General features: G+C 43.7%; 1 protein-coding gene across 1 annotated transcript; it reads right to left on the minus strand.

Moving 5' to 3' along the window:
* Nucleotides 1-1,697: 1,697 nt before the first annotated feature.
* gpbp1l1 (GC-rich promoter binding protein 1-like 1) lies at nucleotides 1,698-12,456 on the minus strand. The gene is made up of 12 exons (XM_056420641.1): nucleotides 12,211-12,456; nucleotides 9,499-10,742; nucleotides 8,909-9,023; nucleotides 7,532-7,661; nucleotides 5,549-5,877; nucleotides 5,085-5,160; nucleotides 4,778-4,974; nucleotides 4,476-4,619; nucleotides 2,974-3,129; nucleotides 2,600-2,724; nucleotides 2,405-2,507; nucleotides 1,698-2,323 (listed from the first exon to the last, which is right to left on the minus strand). Exons 3-12 carry the CDS (start codon nucleotides 8,966-8,968, stop codon nucleotides 2,153-2,155), a joined length of 1,491 nt encoding a protein of 496 aa, XP_056276616.1. The 5' UTR covers nucleotides 8,969-9,023; nucleotides 9,499-10,742; nucleotides 12,211-12,456; the 3' UTR covers nucleotides 1,698-2,152.
* Nucleotides 12,457-12,717: the final 261 nt, after the last annotated feature.

A 12,717-nucleotide genomic window follows, 5' to 3' on the forward strand; every position in this document is an offset into this window, starting at 1 on the left:
CTTACAAGAGGAGGCATTTAACAAATCAGTTTACTGTCAACTGCTTCAATAACAAAATGTAAAGAAATGCTTGAATAAACCAGGGTGTGAAATAGTTTCTTTTTATAATCTGCGTTCATGTTTTTTTTGTTTTGTTCCATCTTTAAAACAATGTAATGGAGGCTCCACTCACACGTGCCGTCCTTTTTGTTTTGTTTTAAACGTCTCCTACTTGAACTCGTGGACCTGCGCAGAAAAGTGGTCACGTGGGCTCTAACGTCAGATCTCCACTCGCGAGCTTCGAGGCGCGCTCCCGCGAGGGTTTAGTTATGCGCCTGTGCAATCATCCGCTGGTTTTGGGCTCGCACAGATGTTGAACTCTTTACGAACCCTTTCCTTAAATCCGCATTTCTGCAGACTTTGCCAGACATATTACCCACAATTCACAGCAATGTGCCGTTAAGCACGTGGAAACAAGGAGACCTAATGAAAGGTAAACAAAGAGGACGACGCGTGCCTATTCATCCTGGCGGATTACTGTACTCACAACATTCAGGATTAAAGATGATACGTAAGAAACAGATTATACGACATTCAAACATTCAGTTTCGTCATTGAAGCTGTTTTGATAAAAACGAGTAAATCGATTATTCAAATATCTTCATCTCGAGGAAAGCCTGGAAGACGGTCACAACAGGAAGTATGACATATCTATGAAATAAATACATAATATTCTCACGCCCTTACAGCCTCTCACACTCGGGTGACCAGGTCAGTAAATCCCTGAGGGTTTAAGGCCTGAGGTGGCTTTGGGCCAACATGTCTGCAAAAGCATCCAAACACTGGACACTCGAACCCTCAGTGAGTGTGAAGATTGGGACTGGGCCCGTGTCTGAGTCTCAGAGGACAACTGGGCCCGTGTCTGAGTCTCAGAGGACAACTGGGCCCGTGTCTGAGTCTCAGAGGACCTTTGGGCCCGTGTCTGAGTCTCAGAGGACAACTGGGCCCGTGTCTGAGTCTCAGTGGACCTTTGGGCCCGTGTCTGAGTCTCAGTGGACCTTTGGGCCCGTGTCTGTCTCAGAGGACCTTTGGGCCCGTGTCTGAGTCTCAGTGGACCTTTGGGCCCGTGTCTGAGTCTCAGTGGACCTTTGGGCCCGTGTCTGAGTCTCAGTGGACCTTTGGGCCCGTGTCTGAGTCTCAGTTGATGACTGGGCTCGTGAGTTTGCAGAGAAATCTTTTTGCCTGAATTGTATTTATTGTTGGACTTTGAGAAACACTTTTCAAAAGAGCAACATTTCCAGGTCCAATAAGGGCTCTGGTCCAACTTTAACAACTCTATTCTGCAGTAGCTTTACTTTTTTCCTCCACCTAAATATATTCAATCCCAATAAATCAACAGTAGTTTGTTTTCCACAAAACCAAATTAGTTTATAAATGTCATTGCAAAAATGTTTGCGGACCAACATGTGGCTTTGTTCTACATTATCTACACATCATTTCGCTGCTCTTTCTTTTCTCTTGGAGCGAGGCTAAATATAGGCACCAGGCATATTCCATACGATAACATTTTAGCAGAAAACGTTTTCTTGGCAAGAGATGACGTAACAGCATCTTTAAAAAAAGACAAAGCATTTTAGTGAACATTCATCATCTTCATTCAAAAAAAATCATCTACACAAAGTGAATCACATGTTGACTCAAACACCACAGGAGCCAGATTCATATTGAAACATATCAGCTTGTCAGGAACCAATTTTTATTAATATCATTAATAATGTGTCATCAGCATCATCAATGAAATGAGTTAGTCTGTTTAAAGCAGAATCAAGTGTGCATTCATTGCCCTTCTTTTCTTGATGAACACGTCAGTTCCACAAAGCGAGGAAGAAAAAAGAAGGGATGGGAAGGTGGGGGTCAACGAGGACCGGGACTGCAGTGAAGGAGGAAACGCAGGGAAAACGACGTCTGGCGGAGCAGGAATCTCCCCCTTCACTGGGATATGATTGGTTTTTCCCTTGTGCAAGAATGACAACAAAAAACAAAAACAAATCAACAAAATAAATTCAAAATGGTGCTCTAAAAACAGAGATGAGAGGAAGAGGGGGGATTGCTTGCTGGGATGTTTTGTTGGCATTTGTGTTGTTGATGTTTTTCTTTGTTCCGTAAAGCCACGTTAGGATTTGATACAGTCCTCGTCGTCAGAGGTCTGGCTGCTGCTACTAGTTTCAGACTCGGAGCCCTCCTCGACGTTCGCCTCGGCCACACTCCTCCAGGGGGTGAAGTGGAGGGTCACACCTCGCGCCCTTGGGAGACCTCCGTTACTCTGCATGCCGTTCCTCTTCAGCTGGTGGAAAGGACACAAGGAGTTAGGACCAAAACCAACACAAGGTGTTCCGGGAACACAAGCTCTGTGATCCGAGCTCACCTGTTCAGTTTTAGTCTGGAACTCTCTCAGCTCGTCCTCAGTCAGAGGCTGGAAGTTGTCATCATTTTCTGGGTATTCCTGCCAGCCCATGGCCTTCAGCAACCTTAAAAAAAGCATTGCAATGTTCTGCTAAGTGGATCGTTGTGAGAGAGTGTGTGTGTGTTTGGGTTTAGAAGCTCGTTGGCGGTGACCTACCTGTGCTCTGCCTCCAGGGAACTGGACAGGTGTTCAGTGTCTGAGTCACTGAGGGAGGAGGACACACCGTTCTCGTGGCAGACTTCCTCCCTGTAGGCTTTGGGCTCGGGGGTGCTGCTTTCCCCCTGAACAGATTCACACGGCAACACAACACACTTACAAACATTTACGGAGCAATTTCCAATTGCAACACAGTCGAGTGCAGCATGTGAAATATGTCGCAGTTGAAGGCAGCACTTAAGGAGAGCCGGTACATGAACGTTTCAGTCGAGGGAAAAGAAGAGAAGCATGTCCCTCATTCACTCACATTAACAAAAGAGAAAGAAAAAGGTGCCGAGTAAAGTTGATGAAACTCCAGTCCAACGGCTGCCTACCTCTCCCGATGTTCCGGGGCTGCTGCTCGTCACCGGCTCGCCAGCGCCCTCGTCTTTCAGAGCTCGCAGGAACTCGCTCTTGCGGTCCGGACCGCGCCGCATTAGCTTCAGCCTCGATGGGGCAATGTCTATGGGAGGAGTCGTGCTGGAAGGGTGCTGGAGGAGTGACGGCATCACAGGAAGGGAGAGGGGGACCGGCAGAAGCCATTAAAAGAAGAGACGTAACTTTTTTGGATCAACTATGAAATCCATTTGGGCAGTGGACATTTGCAGTCGTCAGTTTTCCCGTACAGCATGTTCAGGTGTTACTTTCTGATGCGTTTCTTTTAACCGTTTGCTAGCCGCCATAGGCATTCAGGAAGTGAAAGCCATGGGCGACCGGGCCTTCTGCTCAGCAGTGTCCCGCTTATGGAACAGTCTCCCTGACCGCCTAAGGGCAACGCAGACACTGGACTCTTAAGACTGGCCTAAAAACCTTTTTATTTACACCGGACATGGGGTGACAGAGCCTTCTCCATCTCTGCCCCCTCCCTCTGGAACTCTCTCCCCAAAATCATCCGTGACTGCACCGAACTCTCATCGTTTAAATCACTAATCAAAACCCACCTGTTCAAAACTGCTTTTAATGTGTGATTGTGTGCTCTGAACGTTCTTATTTGCTTTTATCGGTTTTTTTTGTTTGTAATTTTTAATGCATAGCTTTTAGGATTTTTTAAATTATGTGTTGTAAAGCGTCTTTGAGAATTATGAAAAGCGCTATAGAAATGTTATGTATTATTATTATTATTTAGAAAGGCGTTTATGTCTTTGAGTTGAGTTTTATGACAAGTGTCAAATATTCCTTTTTTACTATAGTTTTAACTATGTACTGGCTCTGTGGCACTCTGAGATTCTAGGATGAGGAGTGCCGTACAAATGGAATCCATTATTATTTATTATTATTTAGTGCCTCGTCCTGTAGCTGCTATGTGAAAATATCAGATGACTGCACTCGCCATGCACCGCAGACGGATTCAGGGGCGGCTCACATGGATACTGGCATTACAAATGTGACGCTTTTTATATTAAAGACTGACTAACAGTTTAAAAAGTACTTTTTAAATAGAAAGAGGGTTCACATTTATCCAACTGCTTGGAGGTGCATTCGAATCATTGACAGGTGAATCGTAATCTGGTCACGAGGACAGTCCAACCCCTCTCATAGTTCACAACATTTCACTACAGCGCACAGCACATGCACTGCAGCATCTCAGTCAAAAACCACACCGACACATAATTACTATGTTTCGATAAAACCGGTGATTTACTCAAGCAGCCACGCATGCAGCCATAAGGGCTCAAGAGTTTAACGATGCTACATTTTAACTTTACAAGTTTGCTTGCCGTGCACTTGTACATGTTTGTCGGAAGTCTGACTAAACTGCTGCATCACGTTGGGGTTGGAACTTTCCTGAATGTCGGTCGTAATGACAGACAAAGTTATTCCGGAGTCCATTCCCTACCTCTTTGTGGGTGTTGTGCTGTGGTGCACTGACTGGGGTGCTGGGTTTGGCTGCAGAGACGGGGCTGGTGAAGACTGAATCTCGGCCTGGCATGTGAAGCCCAGACTTGATGATCTCTCTACCGCCGGATTTCCACTGGGTGCTCTGGAACAAAAAAAAGGGACACGTGCGTTTCACAAACTAAGAGATGGCTTCGATCTCCGCATGGCGACTGCAGAACTGGCATTCGAGAAGAAGTGCTAATCACAGAAGTGCTCATCTTCAAGCTGTTGAGATGGTTTGACACATCGCAGCAGTGCTACCTTGGTGGGCACCACAGCAGGCTTTGGGACCAGGTTCTTGTAGATGCTGGAGCCTGAAATGGGAACTTTGTTGCCATTGATGGGCAAGACGCCGGCAGTGGCGAACCCAGCAGAGAAGGCTGTGCTGGAGTCCTCCTTGGAAACCTTCTTAATGACCAGCATTTTGGACACCATCTGTTTGCCACTAGGGGGATTTTCTGGAACACAAAAATGAGGAAATGTTACAAAGTTGAGGATGAGATGTTAAACAGAGCTGAAATATTTTAGTCGTCTCTTCTTTATTCAAATCTGGACGGGGCGTCCTTACCCCACACTCCAGCATGGGGAGCCACTGCTCGCATCGGAGTCCCAGGCTTTCCAGTTGTTTCAGGGTTGAGGGAAGGCTAGAAAGAGAAACCCCTGCATTAAATACCGGAGCATTCACATTTTACATATTCAAGTTAGATTAACAGTCAAGCGTCTGAGCATGTTGTCATCAGGATTGAGTCTGATGGATCAGATAAAGGAAACTCTTGTGATGTAATCGAGTACATTTTGTATCATGTCTTAAATGTGGGGAGAAAATGGAAAATGTTTCAAGCAATAGTTTTGACACAATCTTCTTAAAATACATTCTTTCTTCAGAGCTGACAGAATTTGGAAATTTCTTTACGAAACAATCCATCTCGCTGACTCAAAGTATCTCATCATTCCACAGCGCAACAGACATTAAACAACGATGTTAAGGTCAGTGGCATGTTAAAGAAAACTCCATCAAGGTTCTCTACTCACAAAGTCCTCTTCCACAAACTTCAGCTTGTCGTCCTTGCCGTCTTTGCGTTCCTCGTTGGGGAACTTGTCCTGGTACGAGGTTCCCTTGCGGGGATGAAAGTTGCCATTGCGCTGCCGGTGCCCCACCTGCCTGTCCCTGTCGACTCCTAACCGCTTGGGGTGGCGTCCCTGGTGGTGGTGGCCGTCCGGGGCCCCCCGCTGCGCTCCATGCCAGCTGGGGCTTTCCTTCCAACAGGATCCCCCTGCCAGCCCACCATGCCCCCCTTTGGCCACCCCCGAGTCCACAGAGTCATGCCTCAGGAGCAGAGAGGGCTGCTGCCATCCATCGCCTTCAGAGAGAGCAGATATACAGTGCAGAGGAATAAGGTCATTGTGCGTGAACTAGTGCTGAAGACCAGTGATCAACGGCTTTCACAAAAAAACATCTGAAGAAAATAATATTCATCATTTCATATTCAATTTAAAATATTCCTTTTTATTGAGACTGAATCCTCTCATTCTGAACATAACACGGAAAACAGGTAGTCAGAAAAATGCGATATTGAAAATATGTGGCAATCCTGATGAGTTCATCATGCGGTTCAGTCTAATCTATCCTGTCCATTGAGATCGGTCGATATCGACATTTCATTAAAAAAAAGTTACTAAAACTACCAGAAACTAAATAGAAAGGTCTAAGCAGCATAATATTTAACACTGGCATTGGTAATCTCTGATGTTTACGGGGGTGTTCAACCGTTCATGCTTTTGGCAGAACAAACTCAAGCGAAGGACCAAGAGCACCCACAGGATACAGAACCAGCTATTGAGTGAACTCATCGAAACACTTCAGCTCACCGCCCGACAACGACAATACACGACGTCCAAACCACGAGGGGAGAATTCTTTCCCCAACATGGCGGACTGGTACCGCACACCAAAAGTAAGACGCATAAAGCGGCCTTTCTGCTTCACAGAGCCACCAAAGGTAACGTGAAGGACAACAATGAGACAACTGAGACTGAAGGACAAAGGGATGAAGAACCTGTAAAACAGGAAGCGTTATTGATTAATTGACGACTGCTTGGTTGTGCAACTGATCACCACAACGAAACCATTCATCCAGAACAATGCGGCCGAAACGGAGACAAAACACCGTTGGATGAAATATGATATTTCACCACACAGCAGCAGTGTGTTGGATCTTCAGCATCATTTCACAAAGGAGAATATGCAACAAAAAATAAAAGCTGGTATCACATTGCACAGATTCTTAGTTCACAGAAAGAACAGATCACACGTCAGCAGAGGAACGTCTATGTGCAATGTATAGATATTTTTTATTTTGCACAATTCAAACAATAAAACAAAATAAAAAATCACAACCGACAGATATGAAACTAGATAATGACCATAAGAGAGAACGGTTGGTTTGAATGTGAGGGTGTACAGAAGATGCAACACGTGGAAAGCCTGAAAAAGGAAAAGGCCTCCAGCGCCACCTGTCTGCTGCCGCGCTCACTGCGAGAGCAGCCCCGTCTTCTGAGCCGGTGACCTCAGATATGTCCTCTTCAAGTACAAGTTTGCCGCTTGCCATCATCTTTACACAGTGAAAGTCCAGCCACATTAATATATTATCATTACTTGGCTAAACTAATTGAATGTTTGAAATGAAACCAGCATGATTTCAACCCTGAAAGCTTAATAAAAGACTAAATTCAATTAATCTCCAAATTCTACCTGTTCATCCTTCACACAGCAAATTATGTCAATTAGTAGGATTAACCTGTAACCATGACCAGCTGGAACAAATAAAGGGTTCAACTCTAGGATGCGTAACCAAACCTTTGTAACCAACCAGCTCAGGTGGTGGTTTGAGACACATGACAGCCAGATCCATTCATAAACTCATCCCGGTTTCATTATTTTTGCTCCCATTCCCAGGGTTTCTGTAATAACAGTAGCAGAGTTAACAACAGGAGGGAAGCTGCTCTGAACCGTTACCTGCTGGAGCGCGCAGGGAGCCGTTGTTAAAGAAACCATCAGAGGAGTTGTGGCGGCGGCGGCTCACAGAGTTTCTGCCGTCTCCGTGGTGGTGAGGCTCACCTTGTTTGTCAAGGGTGGAGGCAGGGGACTGGAGAAGGAACGAAAGGGGACAGTCAGTCAAAGTGGGACCCTTCAATGAGACACAAAAGAACAGAACACATATCCTTAAACTAAAGGCCAGGAGGACTCAACGTTTGTTCTTCTACGTCATCTTGTGAAGAAATGCAGACGAGCAGAAATCCTCTCCATACGAGTTCCTCTCAGAGACCTTCAATACCTTAAAGTGAAAACTGCCACAGTTTGGATCTGTTCTTAGTGAATGAAACTAAGAAAATAATCTTGGAATGCTCCACCATGAGAAATGTGCCGCTATGGAAAGGATCCTGAAGTCAATGCACTGACACAGCTGTGTTTCATATCTGTCTGCAAACGACGAGCTCCATCTGAATCATATCCATGACATAAGCGGAGGTTAAAAGATTAAATTAGACCTTCAGACGATCGCCAAGCGTCATTATAACTCCCAGAGACAAGATACAGAAATAAGATAATAAAATGTAAAAGACATGACAAAGGGAATGAACTGCCGCGAGTGGATGTAGGTTGAACCCTGAAGACATTGAGATGAAGTCATGACAGAGACTGTGCACTCGTTCCTTTGTCTTGGATTCACAGACCGGCCGCTCTGCTGAGCAACTTTACAGTTTACACTGAACACGGCCACAATCTCAGATGTGCAGTCAACACTCTTTAAAAAGGAAAAACACAAATCAATGGTTCATAAACATTCGGTCTTCTTCATTTGCAACCCACCCCCTCCTCCAAACTACTTTACTCACAGAGGCAATATGTTCGGATGGCTATTTGTGTTTTCGTACAATATTCAATCTGATCTAAATGTGGCAGATACATCTTTTTTTCCAGACCCCTAAATTGCAGCCACATCCCAAATTATGCCCAGCAGTTAAAGTATCTCTGTTGTTGCTTCAGTGATTGTCGTTTCTCCTGTTGGAGTCAATCAGAGCCTTTAATTCATCTGAAAGGCTTTTTAGAAAGGTCACTCCAGATCTAGTAATGCCAGGATGCAAAAAGCACAAAAACCTGCCATGAAATTCTCAACCAGTATGATAAGTTGTCATTTGATGTTAATAAAATAGTTTGTTTTCTTTCATCAATGTACACAAACTCAAGGTGTCAGAGACACACAGACTGAAACAGTGTTAGAGCAGTGACACTGACCGTTATAATTTCAAGCTTTGACTATTTCAATTATCATTTTTTTCCTGTTATAAAATCGCACACACACTTTAATGCATACAGTGTACAAACACACACCTTGGCAGGCTGCGGCGTGGAGAAGTTAAGCCAGGCAGGGACAAAGTCATGCTGCGCCATTTAGGTCCAGTGTTTCCGGTCAGTGGATCGAGGCATCAAACCTCATGGCCAGGATCTAACAAAGGAAAAGGAAAGTAGGAATGACATCTTTAAAACTCAGATACGTCTCATTTACGCCCAGAAACACAAATACAATGATTTTTCCCACCCATCCATTTTTTATTTCATGTAACTTCTTGCAAGTGTATGTTTTTAAAAACAAATTCAGTGCATCGTAAAAGTCTCCCTCAAGAACCAAAAACAGTTATTCTTAGCAGAAAACAACAAAGCGGACTTGCTGACGCTGTGAAGCTGATCACTGGTTGACAGCCTGGAGGAAAAATATCTTGTGCAGCATAACAAGTTATATTCTACAACATGTGTATGCGATAACAATTTATATAGCTCTCTGTGTTCCTTTAAAGACATTGTGCATACAAGGTGAGAAAATGAAGATCTGCTGCCCACAAAATGTTTCAATTAATTTCATGGCTATTGAGTACATGCATGTTTGCAGTAGCCAAGGCAGTCAGGTGAAACTGTATAATTACCCCAGAGTCTGTGGCTCTGAAGTCCTCTGCCTCCTCTCTCGCTCCGGCTGGGCTCGGTTCCTCAGGCCTGTTGGCACTGATCACAGAGTGCGTGCACTGACAGTAGAGGCAGATCCCTTCGTCCAGGATGAAACACTGAGATGGGTCAACAGGTCGCAGGAATGATCTGGAAGGGCAATCCAGAAAGCTGGCCGGGCAAGAAGTAGATTTCAAAGCAGAAGTGTTGAGGTCGAGGTCTAGGAAGGACCAGTTCTCCCACCAGATTCCCAAACAGCTCCTGTGGAAGTCACGTCTCTGATGAATTCTTTGCGATTCCAGTCCAAGTTCGTTCCAGGCGGCCTGAATCCGTCACCAATGCATTTGAGCCATTATCTCTTATTGTCAGAAGTAAGACTCAAAATCTGATTGGATTTTATGCTGACGGGCAAAATGAATTGGTTTGACAGGTGATGTGTCCCAATGGTGAGGAGAAGCAAGGTTGTGTTGTTATTCATAAAATAAAGCAGTCCTTCAGTTGTTTGCCCTGGAAAATGGACAGCAGTATTTGCAGCAGTTCCACTTTGACACCAGATGAAACAGACCGGTGTTATCCTGCCACACTGTGTGCCAGTACGATTTACGTCGACTCCCTTTAACGAATCATTTTAGCATCGACTGAAACACATGCAGAAAAGAAAAATGAGCTCAGAGACAGCCTTTCTTTGGCGATGGAGGTCACTGAGAACTACTGCTCACCTCATTAAACTGATGAAAAAGACTGTCCGAGTTTGAAAAAAATAATGCTCAAAGGTTCAAAGTCACATGACAATGCAGGAAGTAAGACCCTATGTTACATTGCCGTCATTTTCAGTTTTGGTTAGTGAAATAGAGATGCTGCTGGATAATGCATTATAATGCCGATTTTATCTTTATACGTTTTAATATCACATTTGTAAGATGCCCATTTAATTATATGCTGTTTTCTGATTGAAACAGATAAAGGGTATAGCTCTGATTTCATAGATATGCAAGCTCAAAAGCTTAACAAAAATCTTCAACGAGTCCAGAAAGTTCTTCCGCAAAAATCAAACGTGTCCAAAGAGAATTCCCAAAGGTAGCTCAATCAACTTCTTTCCTTCGTTTGAGAATCCAAGATAGTTAAAGGAGTCTTTCCTTCCCTTCTTCAAGTTTTTTTTCACACACATGAAGTCACAGCGGTGGAATTTTCAAGTTTTCTCGCTGAGGGTTCACTGGCAACACTGGACCTGCAATACAGAATAACAGCCGTAATTAAGAAACGCATATCTCACACTCTGCAGGTTCAAAAATACACAAATACTTACACTGCAAGTATATGTGATACACCTAGCTTACCAATTAATACATCAGTTCTGCAAAGAATACATAAATAAAATCCTACCTTTATGGAAATTGTAATGATTGGGCTGTATGCTTATTTTGGAGGTGTGTTAGTGAGGCTGTTGATTTGTATTGGGATGTGTTTCTAATATTTAATTTACCCTTACTGTTATAAAAATTGGCAGACAAGTCACTGAAGAAAATATTTTTTTAAATACCGTCAAAATAATAAAAAATGTAACCGACAGCTTTTAAAAATAACCAGTCCATTGATCTCTCTGTAACAGATACGTTGCAGGACTGTTCTATTAGACTTAGTTTACAGAGAAATTAAATTTAAACCTCCATTTCTAAAGATATACCTGTGTAACGGCAAACACCTAAACTCCAAAATAGCTTCCCAATCAAGATACAACTAATTTCTTCAAAGACACTTAAAATACATTTTGAGATGCATGAGGAAACATTTGATTCTGTGAACTAGGAAACATTGTATGCTGAATGCTGAGTCTTTTATAAAATTGCACCCGCTTTGGTAAATTAATTATTTATAACAGTGTAAAAATAACTCGAACAAATTCTTCCTCTGTACTTCTCCACAGACTGCTGCGCATCCCAACAGACACTCAGATCAATGCTGGATGAAACTGAGGTTTATAATCTCAGAGATTCTTCAGTTTTACGAAACCTTCAACCATCATACAGATTAAACAAAAATACCACGAAATGAATCCCCGGACACACAAACTCAGAGCTGCCGTGAACGTATAACTGACGTAACAGCTCGACATCAATGAGCTGGCCACTGACCACAATGTGCAGCACTGACATTAAACACAAACGTGCATTCACTGGAAAAACACTTCCCAGATGAATGACAGAAACAACATATTTGTGCAAAAGCCCCCAGTTCGACATCATCACGCCATGTGGACATGTGCACACACACTGCAGTCGATCGATCAAACGCACACGAGCGTCACATGCACGTTTCAAAAAAGCTAGACCTTAGCCGAGTGCTGCTGTACATTGAAGTGGATATCAATAAAATACGATGCAACACGGCCCTGCTGTTAAACAGTTAACGTTCATCGGTAACTAATATCGTAAGCGTTATCAGATCTGTCCCAACTGCTACTGGCTAATTCTGCTTAGTTACTTAGCTCAGGTTAACATTAGCTTAGCCTTGGTTAGCGAACGGATAGCGTTACCCAGCCTGTTAAGTAACGTCAGCAAACGAAAACAGCGACGTAGTTTAAATTAATTAACACGGTTAGAGGGCTTAGCACCGTAACAACCCACTCAATGAGCTCGCGGTGGCTGAAACTATATATTAGAGCAGCCGTCACGTACATACAATAGAGGTAAACAGACCTGGCTTCGTTGGAACAACACAGTTTCAAAATGGCCACCGTAGCAGCGGCAGCACACATTTATCAGCTCGCTAGCTCGCGCTAACTTGCAGCGTTTCATGACGCTCCCGTGTTCTCTCTCCCGAGCAGCATCGCCTCCGATAGAGAGGTATTCGAGTATATACGTTTAATCTGAATATATTAACCAGATTTCACAGTTTCTCAATATACTCTTCTTTACTAAAAAGGCTATTGATGTTTGTTTGGATTTTCGGAGGGCTTACCACTGGCGCTGGCGCTGTGGGACTCGAACGAGCTCAATGATGCTACGTTCAAGATCTGGCACGATTATGCAACCTTACGAGGTTTCACGGTGTTTTTAAAGTCGAACAGGGTTCAGAGTTAGCTTCTGCAAGTCATTTCCCATTTTAATATAAGAACTTTTCCATTCGTAGGGTTTCGATATGATATTATTGTTTGCTTTTTTATAATAATATATATTCTATCACATGGTATTGGTAGCACGGAT

This window comes from Pseudoliparis swirei, chromosome 8 (genome assembly GCF_029220125.1).
Source record: "Pseudoliparis swirei isolate HS2019 ecotype Mariana Trench chromosome 8, NWPU_hadal_v1, whole genome shotgun sequence".
Lineage (NCBI taxonomy): Eukaryota > Metazoa > Chordata > Actinopteri > Perciformes > Liparidae > Pseudoliparis > Pseudoliparis swirei.

Coding starts and splice junctions, on each gene's coding strand:
- gpbp1l1 (XM_056420641.1), bottom strand. CDS start 8,968: ATGGCGCAGCATGACTTTGTCCCTGCCTGGCTTAACTTCTCCACGCCG. Junction 5,161..5,548: donor AGTTTGTGGAAGAGGACTTT/GTGAGTAGAGAA, acceptor TTCTCTTTCTAG/CCTTCCCTCAACCCTGAAAC. Junction 4,620..4,777: donor CTGCTGTGGTGCCCACCAAG/GTAGCACTGCTG, acceptor TTTTTGTTCCAG/AGCACCCAGTGGAAATCCGG.